Source organism: Typopeltis vanoorti, chromosome 2 (assembly GCF_054136105.1).
Source record: "Typopeltis vanoorti isolate ZY-2024b chromosome 2, IOZ_Tvanoo_1.0, whole genome shotgun sequence".
Classification (NCBI taxonomy): domain Eukaryota; kingdom Metazoa; phylum Arthropoda; class Arachnida; order Uropygi; family Thelyphonidae; genus Typopeltis; species Typopeltis vanoorti.
The window spans coordinates 161995030-162021396 of NC_143550.1; the positions used below are offsets into that span (position 1 = coordinate 161995030).

General features: G+C 36.2%; 1 protein-coding gene across 8 annotated transcripts in view; it reads right to left on the reverse strand.

Moving 5' to 3' along the window:
* Positions 1 to 26367, reverse strand: part of LOC150109587 (tensin-1-like) — a 540448-nt gene that overhangs the window by 252418 nt on the left and 261663 nt on the right. For all 8 annotated transcript variants that reach the window (XM_090413690.1, XM_090413698.1, XM_090413682.1 and 5 more), the window contains 3 exons: positions 18578 to 18690; positions 9569 to 9629; positions 2470 to 2672 (listed from right to left, as the gene is read on the reverse strand). In XM_090413690.1, coding sequence (XP_090269816.1) covers positions 2470 to 2672; positions 9569 to 9629; positions 18578 to 18690 — 377 coding nt within the window. The remainder of the gene's footprint in view (positions 1 to 2469; positions 2673 to 9568; positions 9630 to 18577; positions 18691 to 26367) is intronic.

Genomic DNA, 26367 nt, shown 5'->3' on the forward strand with positions numbered 1-26367 from the left:
CATATGCCTTTTCCAAATCGACAAAACTTAAATACAGATCTTTGTTATATTCCCATGATTTCTCCACTATTTGTCGTAAAGTGACGATCTGATCCTGACAGCCTCTATTTGACCTGAATCCAGCTTGTTCTTCACCAAGCTTTTCTTCCACAATTCTTCTCAACCGTTTCTCAAGTATACTTGCATATATCTTACCAGGAACACTCAATAAGGATGTCAGAGACTTTGGTTTGATTTCTTAGCCATGTATTCTTTCTGTGATCCAATCTTCTGATACCAAGCATGCTTCTTTACATACTAAATTGTGTTGTTCTTAATTTTTGAATTTCCTTTACATTCAGTATCTATGTTTCACAGCCATATGTCAGTATAGGAAGAATACATTAGTTAAAAACTTTTTTCTTCAGGTATAAAGGCAGTTGGCTTTTGAATATTGAATGTAATTTTTCAAGTGCTTTCCACCCAAGCATCATGCACCTTTTAATTTCGTCCATGATATTTTATTCCATTGATATCTGTTGAACTAAGTATATGTAATGATCCACTTGTTTAATGTACTCATTATTGATTTTTATTATTTCTGGTCGAACATATTTATTGAACATAACTTGGGTCTTCTTTAGGCCAGCTACTAGCAATTTGGTATAGTTATCTTTACTTCAACGTGCAGTCGAAGTAAAGATAATAATCATCTGGAAAGTGTAAATGGCTTAAATATCTTCCATTTATCTCAGACCTTTCCCTTCCCAATCAAGAAGTTTGAATATTTCTTTTAGGCACACTGTGAATAATTTTGGAGATATTGCATCACCCTGTCTTATACCTCTCTGTTTTTACAGAGAGGTATAAGACAGGGTGACGCAGTAGAGATGTTTCAATTGAAATGAATTGCTGCTGTGGCATTGGTGTATGCTAATTTGATGGTCCTGATATATGGCTTCTCTACTTGTTGGTTTCATAATGCTTTAAGTATTGTACAAGTTTTAAGTGAATCAAAGGCTTTCTCATAGTCAATAAAACCAAGACATAGTGATAATTGATATTCATTACACCATTCAATAATCTACTGTACAACTTAAATATGGTCCATTGTACTAAAGCCCCTTCGAAAGCCTGCCAGGTCTTTTGGTTATGCTAGGTCTAGAGTCGCACAAAGCCTATGCGCTAAGACTTTCGTAAACGTTTTGTAAGCCACTGATAGCAGACTGATAGGTAGGTAATTTGTCAAGTCTTCTACCTCACCTTTTTTATGTATCAGAATTAGGTTTTAGGTTTATTCAGCAAAAATCAAAATAAAACAAAATAAACAAAATCAACTAAACATGAAGAGTACTGCTATATTCAGGCAATATTGGTCAGGGAAAGGAAGGAGCAGTACTCAGCACTAAACAGGAAGATAAACATATTGAATGGCAGGTGTGATGTAGTTATGGAACTATTGTGTCTATGGTTCCATAAAAAGTTCTAGAAGAGAAGAAGCATAGGAATTTTCAGAATCATTAGGGTAGCCAACATAAAGAAAAAGAAAAATTAGTTCTTTTTAGACACTTAAACTGCAGAACAGGAAATGAATCCCAAACATAGGAATATTGTGAAAAAGTTTGAAAAAAGAGCAAAGTTACTAATAATGATAAGTACCTGTTGGATTTCTAGGACAATGTGCCAATATAAAGATATCAATTCAATTCAATTCTTAGGCCTTTGGATAAAGCTTGAATCAACCTAGGCACATTTGCTAGTCAAAGATGTGAATAATTTGGTATGTTTTTTGCTCTTTGACTGAGACTGAGTGTAGAAATATAATAATTTATTTCATTTTAAATTGTTAAAAACAAAAATGAAAATATTTCTAAAGTTTAATGAAAATTATTTGGATTTTATATGGAGAGTGAGATATGAGGATGTGAAAGATATGAATGATTTAAGGTAAAAAATAACAGATACGTTGCTGGTTGAATGAAACCATCTAGTAAGTCTCATGACAGTGAAGTCTGTTAATACAGTAATATTAATACTGTATTATATAATATGTTATAATATATATAATATGTTAATACTGCTATCCTCTATATTCTTTCTAATGATTTTTTATAAAATAAATAAACCTGCTGATGCCTTTTCTTCACTACAGGGACTAGATAAAGATGTTTTAGCTTTATCTAACTTCTAGAGACTGAAAAGACAGTTCAATCACCACTGGCAGCCCATCAGAGATAGCTGGACCAAGACCATCACTAATTATAAAAGGCATCCAACAAAGAGAAGCAGATAAGTGCTGCCATCTCACAGTCCTTAACTGTAATGCAGAATATTATTGTCTGAAATAATGCGGGTTCAACGTTCAATTTTCTTGAGTTACATAATTAAAACTTTCCTATTAATAATTATATATATTATAAATTTTCCAAGTGACAAACTCATTTTTTTTTACATTACAGGACTAAATTTATTAAAAATAATTTTGCATACCATAGACAGCATCATCAAGCTCATCCTTGGCAAAGACTAAACGGTTGCTATCCAAAGTACATGTGTGAAACTGAACACGAAAAATTGGCACTCTGCTTGCTGGTCGAGTTTTTTTGTGGTAGGCCTTTACTAAGACATCACCTCGAAGTTGAAGACTAGGTTCTAAGGTGACTATGATACGTCGAGCCCTCTCTGTAACGAGGCTATTAAGAAGCAAAATCAAAAACTAAAAATGCTTTCAATGCCTCTATGCACAAAAACAAAAAGATATTTTAATCAATCTTCGCCATAAGATTTCTCAAATGTTAACATTCAATTATTTTCTTACTTGTTCCACTTATTTCAAAGGGTTTAAAAATTGCAATTGGATGTAAATCTGTAGAGAACCAACTCAGTTCTTAGTTGATAATAGAGTAATATATAACTGCACATGAATGATAAGATATCAAGATAATAACTAATTGTGTTTTAATAGACAAAAACTGAATCAATATAATGACAAGATAAGTAGCTGCCTGGAGATGACACTAAGAAATTGTATAGATAACATTTTATATACTGATGAAATGAGTGGAAGGAGGGTAATTATTATGGGGGATTTCAACTCTATGGTAACATTGATTGGAAGGAGGAGAGGACACATGAGGAAAGAAATGGATTTTATTCAATTATTAAGGGATAACTATCTGAGACAGCATGTAATTAAAAATACTAGGAGTTTGAGAGTGCTTGACCTAGTAATTGCATCTGAGAATTTGACTATAACGAATATGACCATGTTGCCACCTACTGGTGAGAGTGATCATAAGGTTTTGACCTGGGAGGTGACTAAAAGTATGGAATTTTCGATTAAGACAGGGTATATGTGGAATTACCATGCTGGCAAGTATGACAAGCTTAGGATATTGCCTGGATCAGTGCCGTGGCATGTAAAACTGCAAGGGTTGGATGTCGATAGAGCATGGGAAGTGGTCAAGGAGCATTTACAGGAGGTTATGGCTGATTGTATACCTCCCTAGGTATACAATCAGCCATAACCTGAATAGTAATAGTAAAATATAGTAAAAATAATAGTAAAATATAGTAATAGTATAATAGTAAAATACTGAATAGTCTGAATAGTAAAACAAGTAGGGGTTAAATGGATGAATAACACCATTAAGCTTGAGCTGCAAAAAAAGAAACAACTGTGGGGGAAATTTAAAGAGAAAGGTGACCTACAGGCACACGAATGGTATAAAGCACAGACCAGATGGGTAACGAGTGTGGTAAAAAAAGCAAAAGCTGATTATGAAAGGATTTGGGATTTGGGATTCTCTTTAGCTAAGCAAGCTAAAGAGAATCCCAAACAGTTCTTTCAATATGCTGCAAGCAAAAAAAAAAAAACTGTACATGGCAGAATGATTTTAAGGAAAGCTGAGGGTAAGGAGGTCACTGAATCAGTCGATACAGTGGAATTACTGAGCGAGGGCTTTATATCATCCAGGTGGTGACATTGAATAAAGGAACCATTAGTTTATATGGGAATTGTGATGAATGAAGTGGAGGTGAATAGTCTATTACAGAACCTTAATGTGAATACATCTGTGGGATTGGATGTTATACCAGCACGGGTCTTACGTGAAGCGGCTAAAGAATTATCAGTGCTCTTGACCATTTTGTTTAATTTGAGTCTTGGGTCTGGTTTAGTCCCAAAAGTGTGGAAAGAGGGGAAAATAGTTTCACTGCATAAAGGAGGATCCAAGACTACTGCAAATTACTGACCAATCAGCATATCAGGAGTCATTGTCAAGGTCTTGGAGAAAGTAGTCAAGGGAAAAATACAGGAATGGATTGATGAAAATGATATACAAAAAGTGGACAGCATGGCTTTGTGAAGGGTAGATCATGCTTCAGTAACTTGCTCAAGTTTTATAACACAGTGATGGCTGAACTGGATAAGGGTAATGGGTTTACAGTGATACTGCTGGACCTGGCTAAGGCATTTGACAGGATACCACATAGAATTCTAATCCATAAACTGCAACATATGAGAATGGATATAGGGTTGGTGAGATGGATAGGTGGGTGGTTGATGGAGAGATATCAGAGAGTAGTTCATTCAGGAGTAGAGTCCAAAGGGCGGTCTGTGACTAGTGGTGTGCCGCAGGGTTCTGTTCTTGGACCACTGCTGTTTAATTTGTTCATTAACAATATAGGGAAGGATCTAAGAGGAACAGTTCACTTGTTTGCTGATGATGCAAAGTTGGGTAGAGCAATAATGAATGCAGATGTCAAAATCTTGCAGGACGACTTGGATAGATTGGAGTTCTGGGCTAAGGAGAATGGATGTCAATTTAATGTGACAAAATGTAAGGTTATGCATTTCGGGGTGAAAAGATTAGCAACAGTATACCACATTGGTGGAACTGTACTCCAGGAGATTAATGAGGTCAGGGACTTGGGAGCATTGGTGGATAGGGAGATGAAGTTTAGGGGGCACATTGCAAAAGTGGCTAAATCAGCTCATCAACTCACTTGGTTGTTGAAAAGTACTTTGACGAGCAGAGACAAGCAAGTTATTGTACCTCTGTACCAAGCCTTGATAAGACCTCATCTCGACTACTGTGCCCAGATTTGGTCACTTAGGTTTCTTCTTGATGGGGAGGAGGTGGAGAAGATCCTGAGGCGAGTGATCAAGATGATAGCAGGTCTATGAAATAAACCTTATGAGAACAGGGTGAAGATTTGTGGGTTGCAGAAATTGGTTGATAGGCAGAAAAGGGGAGATATAATTGAGACATTCAAATTGCTAAAGGGTTTCCATAAGATTAATTCAGAGGATATTTTTGAGAACAGGACTGGTGGTGGGAGAACTAGGGGACACCTATGGAAGCTGGGCAAGAGTGTGGTTAGCAAGGGTGTTAGAGCTGGGTTCTTTACTTTTAGAGTGGCAAATGAGTGAAATAAGCTGCCAGAGTCAGTTGTGGATGCTATGACAGTGAGTGATTTCAAGGCAAGGTATGATAGATACTGTGAGAATGTTGTATAGTTGTGTGGACATGATATTTAGGGCCTCCCTCGATGAGGCTAAGGACTCCCTGGAGTAATAATAATAATAATAATAATATTAGTAATACCGTTTCTGACTGTTGCATCCTGTCAGTTTCTTAAGGTTTGAACACAAAAATTTACTTACTAAACAAGGTTTGAACAAAAAATTAAAAAACAAATGGTGTGAATGGATAGAATTATCAATTTCATTTAACAGTCTTAAATTCCAAATAAAAAACAAGGAACAAATGAAAAAAAAAAGGATTTAGGTTTTCTAAACATTAAAAATAAATAAATAAATTATGTGTGTGTGTGTGTGTGTGTGTGTGTGTGTGTGTGCGTGCGTATTTATATATTCAAGTATATAAAAAAAAATTTAAAACAATATATTGTTTTGTGAAAACATCAAGATAGTAGGGATGAAAATTATTTCTGCCTTATGAAATAGCAAATATTCTTTTTTTTTTTAACAGATACGAACACTAAGTAGTTGTAATTTATAAGCTAGTTTGTGTGTCATCGGTAGTCAGTAAGATCTTGGAGAAAGTAGTGAGGGACCATATACAGCATTAGGCAGATGACGGTAATGTTATCAGTGAGAGTCAACATGGATTTGTGAAGGGGGCACTTTTGTTTTAGCAATATGCTAGCCTTTTATGATAAAGTTACAAAAGCATTAGATGAGGGAAAGGCATATACTGCCATTTTCCTAGACTTAGCAAAGGCATTTTTAAAAAATGCCTTTCGCTAAGTCTATTCACTCAATTGTGAAAACTGAGCAAATTTGAATCGAAGGAAAAAATCGATGTTAAAAATCTACACTTATTTTTCTTATTATTCATTTATCTTTCTTATATTCTTGTCTGAAGACCATGAGTCAAGTATTTAATATTTTGTTTTGTAAAAGAAAATAGGCCTGCACATCAAATATAGTTGTGATCTTGGGGAATTCTCGAAACTCTCGAGGACTGTGTCGTCAGTCTCGAGTGATACCAATTCCCATTCCTAGTAATTAATACTCATAAATAGTAAATTTGCAACATATCACACATTATGTGTCTTGGATATTACTGTCAGTGCACAATTCAGTGATTTGTTCTAATTCATTTAATAACAATGACATTTTGTATTTATTAAATTACCCCAAAATGAGTAAAAAGTCAGGTCAGAAAACCACACTCTTAAGTTATTTTAAGAAAGATGAAACTGATAAGCATAGTAGCGAAGACACCAAAACAACAACAGAATAATTGTCAATTTCTGCAGTCTCTTTCAAATGTAAAAACGTGCGTCTAAACACCACTTATCGGATATTAACAGTGAGTGGTTTAAAAAATTCCACTGGTTAGTGGTGAAAGATAATGGAATGATGTGTTCCACATGTATGAAATATGGAAGGAGACGACCCACAAACAAGGAAGTGACTCGGTAACTGTGCTATGCACAAGACTTCGAAAAGAAAGATTGGTTGACCATGAACAAAGCAAGTTACACACTGATTCTTGTTCACATATAATTGAAAAACGTATACTAGAAGAAACTTGAATAAGGCAAATTGAAAAATCAATTTCAATTTTGAATAACTTGCAGAGAGAGAGATGCTTTTCTGGGAGTTTTAAGATCTATGTATTGGTTAGTGAAAAATGAGTTACCACATACTACATTATTTGAAAAATTGCTTGAGCGTTGCAAGGCTATGGGCTGTTCCTACTTAGAACATCTTAACGTTAGTAAAAATGCACATTATACCTCAAAAAGAATAATGCAAGAGTTGATTGATATTTTAGCATCAGAAATAAGATCTGAAATACTGATAAATATACATTCTGCAGATTATTTCAGTGTTTTATGTGATGAAACTACAGACATCTCAGTTTTAAAACAGCTGATTGTGTACATTATATATGTTTGTCAACCTAAAAGAGGTCAGGGTTAGTTTTGTATCAACTTGCAATATCAGTGATGGCAAAGCTGAGACTATAACTAACAAAGGAATTGAAACCCTTGACAGTCTAAGCTTAAAAACTTGTAATCTGGTGGGCCTAGGATCTGATGGAGCAGCTGTCATGATTGGAAAGCAAAAGGGAGTTGCAAAACTGCTCAGAGATAAAACAGATTGGACTCATGGTCAACTGTCATTGTGTAAACCACCGACTGGTTCTTGCTAGTGCCCAAGCAGCTGAAGTGTCTTATTTAGTCTTATTTAGTCATGAGCTGAAGTGTCTTATTTAGTCATGTTTAATGATATCTTAAGGCAATTGTTTTTCTTCTTCCAAAATTCCTCAGTCAGGATGGCTGGTTTAACCCAAATCCAAAATATACTGAACAGTCTTCAGATTAAACATAAAATGGCTAGCGATACTAGATGGCTATCTCATGATTCTGCAATACAGTCTCTAAGAGAATGCATGGTGAGTGTTATAGCTGCATTGGAAAGAGAGGCCACCAAACAAAATGATATCACAGCTGAAGGTTTAAGTAAATATATCAGAATATACAATTTCGTAGCTTCACTAATGATGCTTTCAGATGTGTTACCACATTTATCTAACTTGTCTAAATCATGGCAAAGGCAAGATGTTGACTCAACTGAAATAGAGCCAGTCTTAGAAGCCAGAAAACTATCCATCATAGAATTCAAGGACACTCCTGGCAGTCATTTTCAAAATCCTCATCAGCAATGTGAAGGTCTGACCATTCACCTGAATGGTCAGACCTTCACATTGATTATTCAGATTCTAATGTTATTACGTTTAAGACTACAATATATGATAAATACATAGGCATAGTTATTAAACACCTAGAAGCAAGATTTCCAGATATGCCAATCATTTCCTGCTTTTCAAGACTTTTCAATGCAGAAAGTCATGATCAATGTGAGGCATCTGAGATTCTTTTTGATTATTATTCTAGAAATGGAAGTCCTGCAGTTTTAAATTATGAAAGTACTAAACTAGAATGGGCAGTTGCATCAAAAATTATTAATGAACAGACATTCGATTACAAAAATCTAGATCCAAGACAAATACTGCTGAAATTAGCAACAACATCTGAGCTCAAAGAGTCTTTTCCAAATTTAGCAAAACTAGCTGCTGCTGGACTGGCTATACCTGTGAACACAGCTGAATGTGAAAGGGGTTTCTCTGCGTTAAAAAGGATAAAAACCTGTATGAGGAATCACATCAGTCAGAACACTCTAAATAATCTGATGCTGATTTCACTGAGAGAACCAGATCCAACAGATTTTAATTCTTTTTAATCTTTTACAAAAAAGATGCTGACAACTGGGCTTCTAAGAAGAGAAGAATTAATGTATAGAATTTTAAGCTGCGTGCATTACAATGTTTTTCATTACTTAGTGAGAAAATAAGAAAAATCCTAGTCTTGTTTGTTATAATTACTATATAAAATATTATCCTTGTTTGAAGTAATTTATAATAAAATTATCAATATATTTTAATTTGTTATGAAAAAGGGTCTTTCTGGCTAATGCTTCATTCCACCAACTGGTAAAAATTTCTGGGGAGAACACCGAACACGTTATGAATCATTTTATTATACTGCACATTAAGTTCACAAATATACACAAATAGTTCAGTGTATTATTTATTCCCTATTTTTTATGAACGTGTTCGATTATAAAATCCCTAAATTGTGCCGCCTGGGTTCGTTGCACTCTTTTCACTCCGGTATGGAACAGGCTTGAATATATGTAACATTTTTCCTGACTTTTGCTTTTTTTTTCAGTGCTTAGACTGTAGTCCATGGTATGTTAACAAAATTTAATAAATTCGTTAAATGATAATGCAATGAATGGTTTATTCAACCAATTTCCTTTTTTGATAAATTAACAGTCTTTCAATTAACTGTCTTCAAAGAATTTTCTGGAACCAGACATAAAGATAATAACAGACATATAATTTTTCATTAACTACATTTTAAAGCTATTGTTTATATAGTTATAAAAATCTTAATGCCTGCAAAATAATAATAATAATAATAATAAATGTGAAAGTAATTCAAACTCAGCAATCATTTCACAAAACAAAAATTATGTTCAACTTACTATACCCCTGATGTATATACTTGCTGCATTCCCTGATATACTTTGATAAATGGCTTGCATCCTGAAAGAGAAAAAAATTGAAACTGAATGAAGCAAGGGGATGGGGCTTAAAACTAGAATTAGTACTTTAATTCTGCTATAAATAAATTTAAAAATACACACACACACACACACACACACACACATATATATATATCCTCCTTGAACACTTTGCATATTGATGCATATTAAATACAAAAGTTATAGACATGCCTTTAACCCAGTGAAATTAATCAAGCCAGCTATTATACAGAGTAGAAGGATGCAGAAACACAAACCAGCAGTAATAATAAAAATCAGAATCTGAATCAATGTAGAAATTATAGATTTTTCAGAAAGATATTATCAATAATTGTCATTTCCATTTGGATATAACTGCACCATGCTTAAGTTTGTAATAACAATACAACGGTGTTAGTATGCTACCTTAAGATGACTCAAATATCCTTGCAATAACTGATGGTGGTTTTAAAAATATGGAAAACAGTTGAACAAATGACTGAAGAAATTTACAAAAGTAGGTCAATGATTTTAAAAGGTAGTAATATTATCAATGGTGATGACTGAAAACATTGAAATTACAGGACTAGTATTTATAACCAATCCACAAGATGGACTATTCTTGCACAATGTATATGAAGCTGTATAACATGGATTTCAATGATATATCTGTAGGATGTAAGAATTTCACATGTGAAAAACAAAAGTAAAATGCATATCAGAATAATATATGGGGTGATCAAAATTAAAATATCCCAGTTTAAGGTTTTGTGGAGCACCATGCAGTGATTCAAATGCTGCAAAACTTTGCAAGAATACATCGTGCATCACGGGGAAGTGATATCTAAGAAAAAAAGTAGTTCCAAAATTCACCACCTGGAGGTGCTTTATGATGTATTGAATGTAGATGTAATAATTTTTCTCTGTGTGTGTGTGTGTGTGTGTGTGTGTGTGTGTGTGTGTGTGTGTGTGTGTGTGTGTGTAACAAGGACAAAAGCAACACAAGCATAAATAACACATTTTTATTCACTTCTATTATGCATTCAGGGGCTGTACTGTTCAATGTGCTGCTCTTCACAGCATAGCACAAATTGCATCCTTTGCAGTGTGTTCAACTGCAGAATGAGCTGGTCAAGATTGATGTTATGCACATGTTGCATTATGCTGTCTTTCAGCACTGGCAAGTTATTATAATTATTATTCAGGCCTCCATGGAGTCAAAATACTCATCGTGGAAGGTCCTTCCTAAGAACATAAAGTCTGTCAAGACTCATCGAGGGGAGGCCCCCCCTAAGAAACAAAGTCTATCATACCACTCCTTAAACTCAGTGACCATTCTCACTCTCACCAATCCATCAGGCAATGCATTCCACGGTTCAACCACCCTCCATGAAAAGAAACCACTCCTCACCCTCTTGCTCACAGTTTCCTTTCGTAACTTCCAGGGATGGCCTCTTGTCATCACCCCTTCCCGCTGTTCAACCAAGCGAAAGAACTCCCCAGTGTCAACCCTGTAACCACCTCTCAACAGTTTAAAAGTCTCAATCATATCACCTCTCCTTCTTCTATCCACCAAACCCTGCAGTCCACATTCCCTCAGCCGATCTTCATAACTATCCTTGTACAATCCTGAAACCATTTTTGTCATCCGTCTTTGTATCCTTTCCACAGTTAATTTATCCTCTTCAAATCCTGGGGACCAAATCTGAGAACAATAGTCTAAGTGTCGTCTGATCAGAGACTTATACAATGGAATGATAACCCTTTTATCTCTGCAGGTAGGTGTCCTTCTCATAATTGCAGAAATCCTCTGTGTTACATTCACCACCTTTGCAATATATCCCCTAAATTTCAGGTTTCTATCAATCATCAACCCCAGATCTCTTGTCTCCCCTACGTCCTCCAGTATAACTCCTCCCATAGAGTATGCATCATCCCATCGATGGCGAGCACCATCGATGGGATGGTCCCATCGATGGTGCTATATATATATAATAATATATAATATATATATAATATATAATATATATATATACTATATATATATAATAATAGTCCCATAATAACTTGCCATCCTCTGTGTTACATTCACCACCTTTGCAATATATCCCCTAAATTTCAGGTTTCTATCAATCATTAACCCCAGATCTCTTGTCTCCCCTACGTCCTCCAGTATAACTCCTCCCATAGAGTATGCATCATCCCATCGATGGCGAGCACCATCGATGGGATGGTCCCATCGATGGTGCTATATATATATAATAATATATAATATATATATAATATATAATATATATATACTATATATATATAATAATAGTCCCATAATAACTTGCCATCCTCTGTGTTACATTCACCACCTTTGCAATATATCCCCTAAATTTCAGGTTTCTATCAATCATTAACCCCAGATCTCTTGTCTCCCCTACGTCCTCCAGTATAACTCCTCCCATAGAGTATGCATCATCCCATCGATGTTTCCCAAACCTCAAGACCTTACATTTTGCTGCATTAAACTGAGACCCCCATTCATTTGCCCATCTATCTAGCTTATTCAAATCCTCTTGCAGGGCAACCACATCTGCACTATTACTAATAATCCTTCCCAGCTTCGCATCATTCGCAAACAACTGAATATCCCCTTGCAATCCACTGGCAATGTCATTGATATAAAGGTTAAACAATATAGGTCCTAGTACTGAGCCCTGTGGGACCCCACTTGTAACCCTCTACCTCCTTGAAACTGCTCCTATCAGACAGCCAATTCTGAATCCAGTTGACCAATCTGACATCCAGACCCATGTGCTGCAACTTAAATATCAGCTTATCATGTGGCATCCTGTCAAATGCCTTCGCTAATTCTAAGAAAATTGCAGTATATATGCCTTTCCCTCATTTAATGTTCTTGTAACTTTATTATAAAAGGCTAGCATATTGCTAAAACAAGAGTGCCCTTTCACAAATCCATGTTGACTCTCATCTGCCCAATGCTGTATATGGTCCCACACTACTTTCTCCACGATCTTAACAACTACTGATGACACACAAACTGACCTATTAGGCACTTCCAGTCTGTTACCACCATTATGCAATGGCACTATCTTACCTTCCTTCCATTCACTGGGCACCTTTCCCGCAGCCAGACTTTCATTGAAAAGCCAGGTTAAAGGCACTGTCAGTTCCCTAGCACATTCTCTCAAAACTCGTGGTGAAATACCATCCAGTCCCAAAGCTTTACTGACATCCAGAGTAGTCAGTATCTGAAACACACTCTCCTCCTGTACCTCTAAACCTTGAACCTGCCCTATCCCTCTAGCATTAAAACTGACTCCTCTAGGATGAAATACTCCAATAAATAACGTGTTCATTGAACAATTCCACTATGTCCTCTGCATCAGTCACTCTATTCCCATTTTTATCCCACAATATCATTCTTCCATAGTCATTTCTCCTCTTACTGGCTACATAGCTAAAAAATTCCCTAGGATTTTCTTTGGATCTTAGGGCCAATCTCCTCTCATATTTCAGTTTCGCTTTCCTTACCACACTAGTCACTCTTCTGGCCTGTGTCTTATATTCTTCATGCATCTTCTCTTCACCTGTCTCCTTATATCTCTTCCATAGCCTCTTTTTCACATGCAATTCCTGTTTAATATTGTTTGTCATCCACTTTACTCCAAATTGCATCCTTTGCTTTACTTACTTTATTCCAAGTTATCAGGATGATCCTGATAAATCCTGTCTTTGAGAAATCCCCAGAGCCAAAGTCACAAGGTGACCTAGGATCAGATTGAACGAGGCAGCCATGCAATATGAAATGCACAGCTGATCACTCTGGCTTCAATGAAATGTTCTTGGAACCTCCTGTGCAGATTGACCAATGTGTGGAGGGGCCCCATCCTGCATGAAAATGAATGAATCCATGCACAAATTCTGCTGTAGCTGTGGCACAATAAAATTATTTATCATATTGTGATACTTCTTGGCAGTAACTGAGCAAGTCACGAGACTCGACTGGCAAATGTCCTCAAAGAAGAACAGTCCAATGATAAACAAAGCTATAAATTCATACCAGATAACTTGGGATAAATGCAAAGGAATTTTATGGATTGAATGCAGGTTTTGTGTAGCCCATATCCGGCAATTGTGGGAATTCACAGTTCTGTTCAAGTGAAAGGAGCCTCATTCCCCAACAATATCATTTACAGCTATGCAGCGATCAACTCCACTCAAGCAAGGAATGTTAAAGCAAATGTCATAGTTCTGTTCAAGTGAAAGGAGCCTCATTCCCCAACAATATCATTTACAGCTATGCAGCGATCAACTCCACTCAAGCAAGGAATGTTAAAGCAAATGTCAGTCGACTTTCAAAAGCCTGTGTGTGAAACTTCTGTGTCAGGGTTATCTTAAATGGGTAGAAATGCAGAATCTTTCATAGAATTTTCCAGACAGTTGTGTAAAGCACATCAATGTGTCTTGATATAGTACACATGCACTATAAGAACCAATGCTGTTATTCATGGCCTGCTCCACAATGGCAGTAGCAACTTCATTCACTTGTAAACTGATTGGTTTGCAACCTCTTCCAGGTCTAACTCCCAATGATCCAGTCTCTTCAAAATGATTAATCATTCATCACAGAGCACATGGAAATAGTGGACTTTTGTCAACATTTGTTCAGGTGACAAAATATTCGCAGAGTGCAGCAACAGCACTGCAGTTGTTTAGGTGATACAGCTTCATGAGCAAAGCACATTGGGACAAGGTTAGTGCCATCACTGTGGATGATATCAACAACAGAATGAAGAGAAAAATCCTGTGTACGGCTTTTTAAACCATTCTGGGACCTGCCAAGTTGAGTGATATGCAAATTCATTGCATATGGTGTTTACAATGTTCCTGGCAGTGAATTTTCAAACTACTTTTTTTTTCCTCTGATATTGCTTCTGCATAATGCACAATGTATTCCTGCAGCATTTGGATCACTGGATCATACCATGAGGCCTTAAACAGGGATTATTATTACTACCCAAGACCCTATGGAGTCAAAGAGTCATCTAGGAGGCCCTTTTATCATACACACAGCTCATCATACCGTGCTTTAAACACACTCAAATTCTCTGCAGACACCACACTCTCAGGCAAGGGATTCCAATCATTCACAACTCTGCATGAAAAAAACCTGCCTCTCACTCCCCTACTCATATCCTCTTCATGCAGTTTCCAGGGATGACCTCTGGTTCTCCTCTGATCTCCCACTATTCTCTGTAGAACCTCTCCAGCATTGATCCTATAACAACCCCTTACTAACTTGTAGGTCTCATCATATCTCCCCTCTTCCTCCTGTCCACCAGACTCTGTAAATTGCATCTTCTCAATTTTTCCTTATACTCGACATTCCAGAGGTTAGAAACTACCTTAGTCAGTCACCTCTGGACCAGTTCCAACATCTCTTGATCCTTCTGAAAATCAGGTGACCAAATCTGGGTATAGTCCATGTGTGGCCTAATCAAAGCCTTATACAATGGAACAAGAATCTACCTACTTCTACAAGTCGGTGTCCTCTGCATCATTCCAAGAAGCCTTTGTGTTGTCTTCATAATTTTGTCCATGTGTCCCCTAAATTTCAGATCCTTATCCACTATCACCCCCAGATTTTTTTTTCCTTCACCTCCAACAATATATCCTCACCAAGCATAAATTCTGCATCCCATTTTTGTTTTCCAAATTTTAAAACCTTACATTTTGCAACATTGAACTCACATCCCCATTCCTGTGCCCAATCACTCAATTTATTCAAGTCTTCTTGTAAGGCCACAACATCTTCTCTACTCTTCATGTTTTGTTCCAACTTTGCATCATCTGCAAACAACTGAATATCTCCATCCACATATTCACCAATATCATTAATATACAAGTTAAACAGCAATGGCCCTAAAACAGACCCCCTGAGGCACATTACTAGTAACTTTCCTTTCCATGAAAACTCAACTTATCATGCGGTAATCTATCAAAAGCCTTTGCAAAATCTAAGTATATCTATATAAAATCTAAGTATACACGCTAACCAGTCAAGAGGCTGTGAGTTCGAATCCTGCTGTGTGCATGGATGTTTGTGATTGTCTGTGGAAATACTAGTGGTGGTGGTTGGCAGTAGATGCCGTTGGTGTAGTTGTGGTCAGTTGGTGGATTGTGAGTAGTGGAAGCAGAGTTGTAGAGTGGATGCCCTCCCTAGATGAGTCTTTGGACTTCCTGGAGGTGACAAATAATAATAATAATAATATTACTATATATCCTTTCTTCTCTGTTCATTACAACATTACATTATCTTATTACAATAAGGTGAAGCAGTCACCTTATTGTAATAAGTAGATTACTAAAACGTGGCCTCCCTTTAGTAAATCCATGCTGTCCATCAAAGATAATACCATTGTTGTCAACCCAATTCTGAATCCTGGTTCTCACAAGCTTCTCCAACAACTTAACTACAACACCTGACACACAGATAGGCCTATAGTTTGAAACTTGAGTTCTATCACTCACCTCCTTTATGAAGTGGCACAATCCTGACCTCCTTCAAGTACTTAGGAACTTGACCCAGTGAAAGACTTGTATTAAAAAAATATGTGCAGGCTGGCATCAACTCCCTGGCACATTCCTTCAGGATACTGTAATTTTGATCACCATGTATATAACTTGCAGTAAACTGGAATGCTGATAATCATCTCATACATAGAAATTATAGTCATATATCATCATGAAATTTCTGATGTTATATTTGGTTTGAACACTGTTTTGTATACTACTAGTTTAGTTTTTTTGACTAATTTGCCCTTATTAGATAAAAATTTATTCAACTAGCATCCCAATATAATAGCTTTACTGATGCTATTTGTCACCTTCACTCACAAGTTATTCCTAAAAAGTTGAAATATTTTATTAGTTCTATAGGTTCTCATTGAGAATGCAAGGGATGCATTCTCAATGAGAGAATGATCCATACAAATGATGAATAAGAGTAGAAGAGAGAAAGAGAGTGAATCCTTGTCTTATCTTACACCTGATTTTGCATTGAACCATCTTCCCAGATGTCTTTCAATGCTAACTATTGACTAGCAACTTGAATAGGCTACATATAACTGCAGTATTTTGAACAAGTTTTCACTTGGCATCTTGTTGTTTGCTTTTTCCAGATCTACAAAACAGAAATTTAGATCCTGATTATATTTCCATGACGTCTCAACTATTTGTCTTAAAGTGAAAATGTGATCTTGACAATCCCTATTGGAAATGAACACAGCTTGTATTCCTCAAGTTTCTCTTCTCCAATTATGTTTAGCCTCTTACTGTGGTGCTCTGGACTGTGTTGGTTAGATATTGTGCTCTCTAATTTTACTGCTATTTAAAATGAATTTTAAATAGCATAAATGTGTACCTGTAGCAATAACTAATCTGAGAATTGAAGCTAAGAAATCAGAGGTATTTAATATATTGCAAAATTTAAACACAAACACTGCTGTAGGCTTAGATGGAATATCAGCTCGGGTTGCATGAATATGCAAATGAATTGTCAACCCCTCTTACTTGGATATTTAATTTAAGTTTGAACTCTGGTATGGTCCCTAGGGAGTGGAAGTTAGGCAAAGTGGTTCCTTTGCATAAGGGTGGCTCTAAAAATGCAGTAGTTATTTACATACCAATCACCATCTCAGGAGTAGTGGTAAAAGTATTGGAAAAGTTGGTTAAAGACAAAATTCAAGAATGGGTGGATCAGGATATGATACTCTATAGAGGCCAACATGGTTTGTTAAAGGTAGATCCTGCCTTAGCAATCTATTAACTTTTCATAATAGAATGACATCTGAGTTGGACAAAGGAATGATATAGGAAATGGCTTAAAGGGAGATATTCAGTTGTTTGCTGGTGATGCAAAGTTGGGTAGCACAATAAAAAATCAAGCTCATGTTGAAAGTTTGCAGGATGATTTAAATAAGCTGGTAGAATGGGCAAAAGATAATGGATGTCAGTTCAATGTGGAAAAGTGTAAAGTCATGCATTTTGGGATTAAAAGATTAGCAGCTGTGTACTACACTGATGGAACAGTACTCCAAGAGATTAATGAGGCTAGGGACTTAGGGGCATTAGTAGATACGGAGATGAAGTTCAGAGGACACATTGCTAAGGTGTCCAAGATTGCACGTAGGATTATTTGGTTGTTGAGGAACACACTGACATCCAGAGATAAATAGGTTGTTATTCCCCTTTATAAAGCGTTGATACTTCCACATTTAGATTACTGTGCTCAAGTCTGGTCACCTGGATTCCTTGGAGATGAGGAGGCTGTGGAGAGGGTTCAGAGAAGAGTGACCAAGTTAGTGAGTGATGTAAAAACTGCTCCCTACATTGATAGATTGAGAGCTTGTGGATTGCAGAGGTTGGTTGATAGGTGGAGAAGAAGGGATATGATAGAAACATTTAAATTACTGAAAGGTTTTTATAGGATTGATGCAGGGGAAATGTTTCAGCTCTGTGATAGTGATGGAAAAACAAGAGGTCATCCCTGGAAATTAAAGAAGCGTGTGATTAACAAGGGTGTCAGAACCAGGTTTTTTGCCTGGAGGGTGGTGAATGAGTGGAATTCATTGCCTGACTTAGTTGTGAGCTCTTCGTCTGTAAATTAATTCAAGAAGAGATATGACAGATATTGTTTTGCTAGTTTGGGTCTCCCGCGATGAGTCTACTGACTCCATGGAGATACTCATAATAAATAATAATATATTCATGACTGTAATCTATGTGTATGTTCAGGGACACTCTTCTCCAAAAGCAATTATTTCAATACATATTCACTGGTATTTTAGTAAGTATCATTTGGTATTTATATCATGAAAGTGGAACAGGAATGTTATTATATTACAAAAAACTACTAAATACCATTAAAAAGGCAGTTCTTTTAATTAAAGTACCTACCTCTTTTAGAATCAAAATTGGGAACTCCATGTATTATGATATGATGAAGGTAAAGTGGACTATTATTCATCTTTATAGCACCAGAAAGAAGACCCGAGAAATAATGAATATACCTGAAAGTGAATTATCAAAAAAGTTGAAGCTTCATAGTGAAAATAGCATTGGGCTGATGATAAAAAAAAGTGTTTTGAGATACACTAAATACATAAATAATGAAATCTCCAAGCCCATTCTCATTTATTCAGTATCCAATGAATGTCTAAATGGGTATATCATGGGGAATGTGAGGACTGGAGATTGGATCAGATGTTCTTCCTGCCAGTTCTTCACATTCATTATAGATTATATATGGGGTCTTCTCTCAGTTATCTACCATTTAAGTGACCTTACCAATCTTTTTTAAACTTTGGTCTGAAATATGTCTTTCTTCTTAACAAGTTATACTTGATGGTCTGTCACAGCCAAGTGACTTTAATTTTATAGATTATTTTTTTATAGACTTTTTTTTTTTTTTTACAGTTCCACTTATGAAAGCCTGTTAGCCTATAGTACATTACTATTAGTATTGCGGATGGACAAAAGATTAAAGTAGGACTTATGGATTTTGATTATTGTTAATCATTTCAATTACTGTCTGGACATCCTGCTCTGGAGACCAAACAGAGAACTTTTTTAATCCACTGTGAGCCTCCAATAAGCATAATTGTTGTCTCACACCAGTCAAAGAAATTCATCTATCACCTAAAGACATTTAAGAAAACATCTGTTCTCTCAATGGGATTAGAACTCACAACTTGTTGGTTGGAGAGTGGATATATTAACCATTCAGTAAATTAAGACATATCATAATAAATGCCCATGATAAGGTAATTTATCCTTATCTGAATAGTGTGCTGTCTGTCAAATGCATTATTCTCTGACCAGTTTGTTGTGTGGGATGAAAAATCAAATTTTCTAAGAAGAAAAACCTCTTATCACCTCCATATCAAGATTAGCTAGCTCTCTTTCCTTTAATAGATCTATCCTGGTTTTTTTTTGTTATTTTGTTTTGTAGATTGCAGTTAACAAACTCTGTCTGTTTTTTTAACTATGCCAGATGATAACATCTTTGCAAAAAAAAGTAAATACTGGAAGATAATTTTAGATGCCTTTTTACTTCCGCTAAACTAAACACAAATAATAATTCTTTTCTGAACAACATCAAATTTTTTTAGGAAACATTCAGGGCTAGCACTGAAGATGTAATAACTATGTGTTTGTACTGACCTAGAATTAGAACAATGGGAGAGCAATTCATCAGAAATAAAAGAATGCTGGAAACAAAATAAAAAAAATTCTATTTGCTTGGATCTGACAAATCTATGTTTATAACAAGCAAGACTAAAAATTCTGTTATTCCAAAATTGAGAGGACTTATACTTTACAGCTCTAGGTATCAGTTTTGATTAAAATTAGTTCAAAAGAAGTGCAAGAAACAACAGTACTATTATTTCAGACATCCACGGAGTCAAAAAACTCATTGTAGGTATAATATATTATACCTCACACTGAACACATTCTATATTTTCTATGCAGTTAATCTTTTGCATTTCCTTAAATAATTTTCAGAGATGATCTCTTGTTTTTCCACCACCTATTACTCTATTTATGCAATATTTTGGCTATATATATATTTGATAGGCTCCTCTTACCAGCTTATGTCTAAATCATATAACCTCTTCTCCTATCTGCAAAGCTCTTACCTCAATCTATACACTAAGTACAAGTACAGATTGAACACATTCCTCAATCTATACTTGTGTTCAGCACTCAGTATTGTTCACTTCTGTACAATCCTAGTACAAAAGTGAATGATACTCTTAGCCACTGGCTTCTGCACTTTCTCTAATTTTTTTTTCCCATCCAGATATCCAGGTGGTTAGATCTTTGCACAGAAATGAGGGCCTGATCAGTGACTTAAAGTGGCTTTATAACCTGTGAATCCCTGCTGTCAGTGTCCTCTGCATTACGACATTAAATTTCAGGGTAACCATTTGTTAACCATTACAACTTTCGTGATGTGTCCCCAAACTTCAACATCTCCAGATCCTGCACTTCCTCTAACCCCTACAGCAAAGTTCTACCAACAAAAATATAACTTTTTCAATCTTTTCTGACCAATGCATGACTTTAGCCTTAGCAACACTGAACTGACTGCTATTCCCATTCATGTGCTAAATCTCCAACCTATTCAAATTGTAACACCAACATGTCAGAGCTTTCTGTTATTACTCTCCTGTGACACATTGCTTATCACTTGTCTCTTTCAATAAAATGACCAGCTATTTTTGGGATGTTCTCTTTGACATCCCAGTAATCAAACTACCTATCCACTGATTATCCATCCCAAACCTCAATATAAAGTTGTCATATGTTTCAAACACCATGACAAAATCTAGAAAAATCACTGTATAAGTATCCCTTCTGTCCAATGCATTTGTCATCCTAATATACAATGTAACAGGTTAATGAAGCAAGTCTTCCACTTCACAACCTATGTTGCTTTCTGGAAAGATTTCTATTCTAATCAATCCAATTTTTTATTCTATCTCTCGCTAACCTCTCTAACACCCTCACGTCACCTAATATACAAAATGGGCTACAGTTTGCCTTCACTGACTTGGATTCACTTTTATGTAGTGTCACTATTATTTTCTTTCTTAAACTTTTCATGGACTCTTCCTGTTGGCAGACTTGTAGAACAACTAAGGGTATACTGTCAGCTTTTTATATATTCCCTTAATATATGTGGCAATATCCTATCCAGTCCCACAGCCTTATTAACATCAAGCATACCAAAAATTTCAAACACTTCACATTAACTATTAATTTCTGTTCTTCTTTCCTATATATATTAAACACTACTCCAATCCCCCACACAACATGAGATAAACAGATAAAATACTAACTGAACATTTTTACTATATTTTTAGCATATGGGATCCATGTGCTTCCTTAAGCAACTAAAGTTAATCTTGTGTGTCTTTCTTCTGCTAGCCATATAACTGTAAAACGTTCCAGGATTTTCCTCTGCTGCCTCAGCTAATTTCCTTTCATATACCAATTTGAACTACCTTCCTTCCACACTATGCTCATTACATTCCTAGCTTGTGCCTTATATTCCTCATGCCACACAGGAATACCCTATTCTTTATATCTCCTCACTATTATATACTCTCTTCCTATGCAGCTCTTGCATAAATTCATTTCCACTCCATTTATTCTCCTAACTTTAGGAATATAGCTGAAATTATCATCAGATATGATAGAAACAAATTGAGGAGGAAACAGGACATTGCTAACTAATGAGTCTATACATAGGTTGTGCAGAAAGAATGATGTAGGCTTTGTGAATCTGTGGTCTCTATTTGATGGAAAGAAGGATTTATACACTGCTAATGGACTGCATCTAAATGGTTTTGGTGTTAGGTGTCTAGAGATAGCTTTCAGGAAAACTTAAGCAATTAGTGTGGAAGCTAGTGAGTATTTGTGAAGGCATCCATGAGGTGAGTCTAGTCTTTCAAGCAAAAATATTGAATAAGGTAGTCAACTCAGGAAGAAAAGGCAGGTGGGGCCTAAAGGGATGCCGCAGTTTCTATACATACTAACACCAGAAGTATCAGAAACAAGAGGGAGGAGTTTTTCGCATTGGTTAATGCAACCTCGCCAAAAGGTTTAGGTATCAGTGAGACTTGGCTAACAGCAGATGATATAGTTACAGGGATTGAATGTGAAGGGTTTAGTATTTTCAGAGAAGATAGGACTAAGGAGGGGTACTGCTGATCATAGTGGATGAATTGCAGAATGAATAGGAAATAGGCAGGAGGGTTGCTATTCATTTGAAGCAGTCTGGTGTGATATTAAGGCCAGTAAGACAAAATATACAGTTGGTTGTTGCTATAGGCCAGGGAGTTCCATGGATGATCTGGAAGACATGCATCACCAAATTAGTACAATGAGTAGAGGTTGAGTGATTATTATGGGGAACTTCATCTATGGAGATATATATGTATGGAGATATAGATTAGAAGGAAGACAGATCACATGGCAGGAAGGAAATGGAAATTATATACCTACTGAGAGATAATTACTTAAAGGCAGCATTACGGGGAGGGAGGGGACTAGGCATGTGAAAGTATTGCACTGGTCAAAGTATCAGAAGAGATATCCATAACCAAGATGACCACATTGCCTCCAATTGGTGAAAGTGACCATGCAGTCTTGGCTTGGGAGATTGTACAACATGAGGAATAATCTGACAAGAAGGGGTATATGTATAGCTACAAGGCAGATGATTATGACAAGCTTAGGAAGAAGCTTAAATCGGTGGCATGGCATAAAACACTGCGAGGTAAGGATGTTAGTAATGCATGGGAGATAGTTAAGGGTCATCCAGAGGAACCAATATTAAATTGTATACCTAGGAAAAGGAAGGTTAATCAGTTAGGAGTTAGATGGATGAGAAGTATCATTAAGCATGAGCTGCAGAAGAATAAAATAATGTGGAAAGTATATAAATAGAAAGGTAACCAGCAAACTCATGAACAATACAAGGCTCAGACAAGAAAGGTGACCAGCACAGCAAAGAAGGCAAAATCAGATTATGAGAAGAATCTAGCTGAACAGGCCAAAGGAAATCACAGCAGCCTAGTGAGGTTACTGCTATAATCTATGTGACAGACACTAATGTGAGAACAGAGGTGGATGAATTGAAGGTTTTTAGGATATTGCAGAATCTCGATGTAAATACAGCCTGTGGGATAAGATGGGATATCAGCTAGGATTTTACAAGAATGTGCAATGGAACTGACCATGCCTTTGAATAGTCAGTTTAATTTAAGTCTCAGCTCTGGTAGAGTTCTAAGGGAGTGGAAAGAGGGCAAAATAATTCCTTTGCATAGGGCAGATTCAAAGACTACAAATTATAGACCAATCAGTATCTCAGGCATGGTGGTAAAAATACTAGAAAAATTGGTAAAAAGGAGAAATCAAGAATGGGCAGATAAATATACAATACTGTATGAACTGTATGAGGATCAACACGGCTTTGTGAAGGGTCAGTCATTCCTTAGTAATTTACTAACTTTTTATAATAGAGTAACAGCTGAGTTAGATAAAGGAAATGGCTACACAATGATTCTGCTTGATTTTGGAAAGGTATTTGACAGAATACCACATGGAACTCTGTTACGCAAATTAGAACAAATGGGGATGAATATGATACTGGTTAAGTGGATAAGAGGGTGGCTGCTAGACAGATATCAAAAAGTGGTATATAGACAGGCAGAATCAAAGCGAAAACAGGTGACTAGTGGTGTGCCACAAGTTTCAGGGACCACTGCTGTTTAATTTGTACATAAATGATATAGGAAATAACCTAAAAGGAAATATTCAGTTGTTTGCTGATAATATAAAATTATAAAATAGAGTAATAGTTAATCAAGGCAATGTGGACAATGATTTTAAATAGGCTGTCAGTATAGGGAAAAGTTAATAGGTATCAGTTTAATGTCGAGAAATGTAAAGCTATGTATTTTGGGATAAATAGATTACAAACCATGTATCACATTGATGGCACTGTACTCAAGGAAATAGATTAAACTAAAGATTAAGGGGTGGTAGTAGACAGTTGAAGTTTAGAGGACATATTGCTAAGGTAACCCATAAGATTACTTGGCTACTGAAGAACACATTAACAAGTAAAGATAAGGAAGTTGCTATCCCTCTTTATAAGACCTTGATACGTTCACATCTGGATTACTGTGCTCAAGTCTGGTCCCATGGGTTTCTTGGGGGATGTGGAAGCGGTGGAGAAGATTCAGAGGTGAGTGGTCTGTGGAATATTCCCTATGAAGACAGGGTGAGAGTGTGTGGATTGCAGAAGTTGATTGATAGGAGAAAAAGAGGGGATATGATAGAAACATTTAAGTTGCTTAAAAGGTTTTATAGGATAGATGCAGGAGAAATGTTTCAGCACTTGGCTAGAGGGACCAGAACAAGAGGGTCATCCCATCTCTAAGTTAAATAAAGGTGAGGTTAGTAGGGGTATGAGGACTAGTTTTTTGCTTCAAGAGTGGTGAATGAATGGAATGGATTTTCACAGTCAGTTGTGAGTGCTTTGTCTGTTAATGGGTTCAAGGAGAGAAATGATAGATTGTGTGGATAGATTAAGTCTCCCGTGATGAGTCCTTGGACTTCATGGAGGTGCCCATATGATAATAATAATAATAATATCATAAACAGTATCAGTGTTCTAGTAAGCCAGTTACTTGGCCGTGACAGGCCACTTAACCTAACCCAAAAGGGAAGTTCGATGGGATAATAATAATAATAATAATCTATCTTGGAAGTTTACACTCAAACCTACCATATCATTTTCATTTCCTAGCCTGGACACACATTCTTCTATCTCAAGAACATTATCATCTTCATCAAATTCCTGACATGTATCCTCAAGGGGTATACAGGATATGATAGTACTACACGAAAAACTTACATCACCACTAACTTCTTATCTACAATTTTCATCCAGATCAATCTTTTACCTGTGAAGACTCCAACATTATCAGATCTTATATTTCTATCTTCTAAGGCACTTTTTACTGTATCAATCCACTTATATCTAGGTCTTCCTCTGGGTCTTTTTCCCTGCCAACCTGGCAGAGAAGACTTGTTTTGCTAATCTTCCCTCTCCCAATCTGTTTAAGCAACAATGGTATGATATTGCCATGATGCCATCTGTTCATGCTCCTAATCTTTCTCAGGACTCTCATATCTGCAGTCTCTAGTCTTTGGTCAAGTTTTTTATTTCAAACTCAGTTCTCAGATCAATAAGTTAAAATTGGCTTGAACTCTGTCTTGTATATATACAGCTAATTTAGTGTTTTGACTAATTTTTCTCTTATTCCATATAAATTTATACAGTTGACTTCCTACCATATCATCTTTGTTGATTCTGTTGTCTATTTCCAAATTTAAATACCACATTCACTAAAAATTGTGCCTAGGTAGCTGAAATGTTTTACTTGTTCTATAGGTTCCCCATTCAAGATGCAGTTGATTTTTTCAATGTTTCTGCTTCACTGTCTTTGTCTTGTTATTGCTGATTTCCATACCAAATTTATTACAACAGTTATTCTAATTTAACACTGTTACTCACACTGAAATGCAGATCATCTCCAGCAAACAGTTCTTCCTTCTACCTTCAAATTTAAGCCATATATCCACATACTCAAGACTTCTCCTACACACCATTCTCCCCAGCTCTTTGCTGTCCTATCTCAACAATCCTAACTCTCTTCTTCTGCTGCTGCTCTCTCTCTCTCTCTCTCTCGCTCGCATTTTTCTACTTCACCATCTCTAACAATATTTTCAAATCTTGTGCTACCTCATTCACATTTCCTTACAAATTATTCATTTCAACCAACTCAGTCATTCTTCTGCATTTCTTTTCCTCTCCACAGCCTCATTCATTCTTTCTATAATCTTCCCCTCTCAAATAAACTTTCCACACCTACTCTTCATAACAGGATCTCACAATAACACTATACTCTCTCTTTCTCTCTTCCTCACTGTGTTTCTTTTCAACCTTTGACTACCATCATTTATCTTTAACTTTTTCACTGGCACTTTCAGTTTTATCCTAATAGCCTTTTCGTTGCAGATACTGTCACTCATTTTCACATCTTGCATGCTAACTTCATTACCACTCCTCTTCTGTCTAGCTACCTTTCCACTTTCTTTTGCCTCCT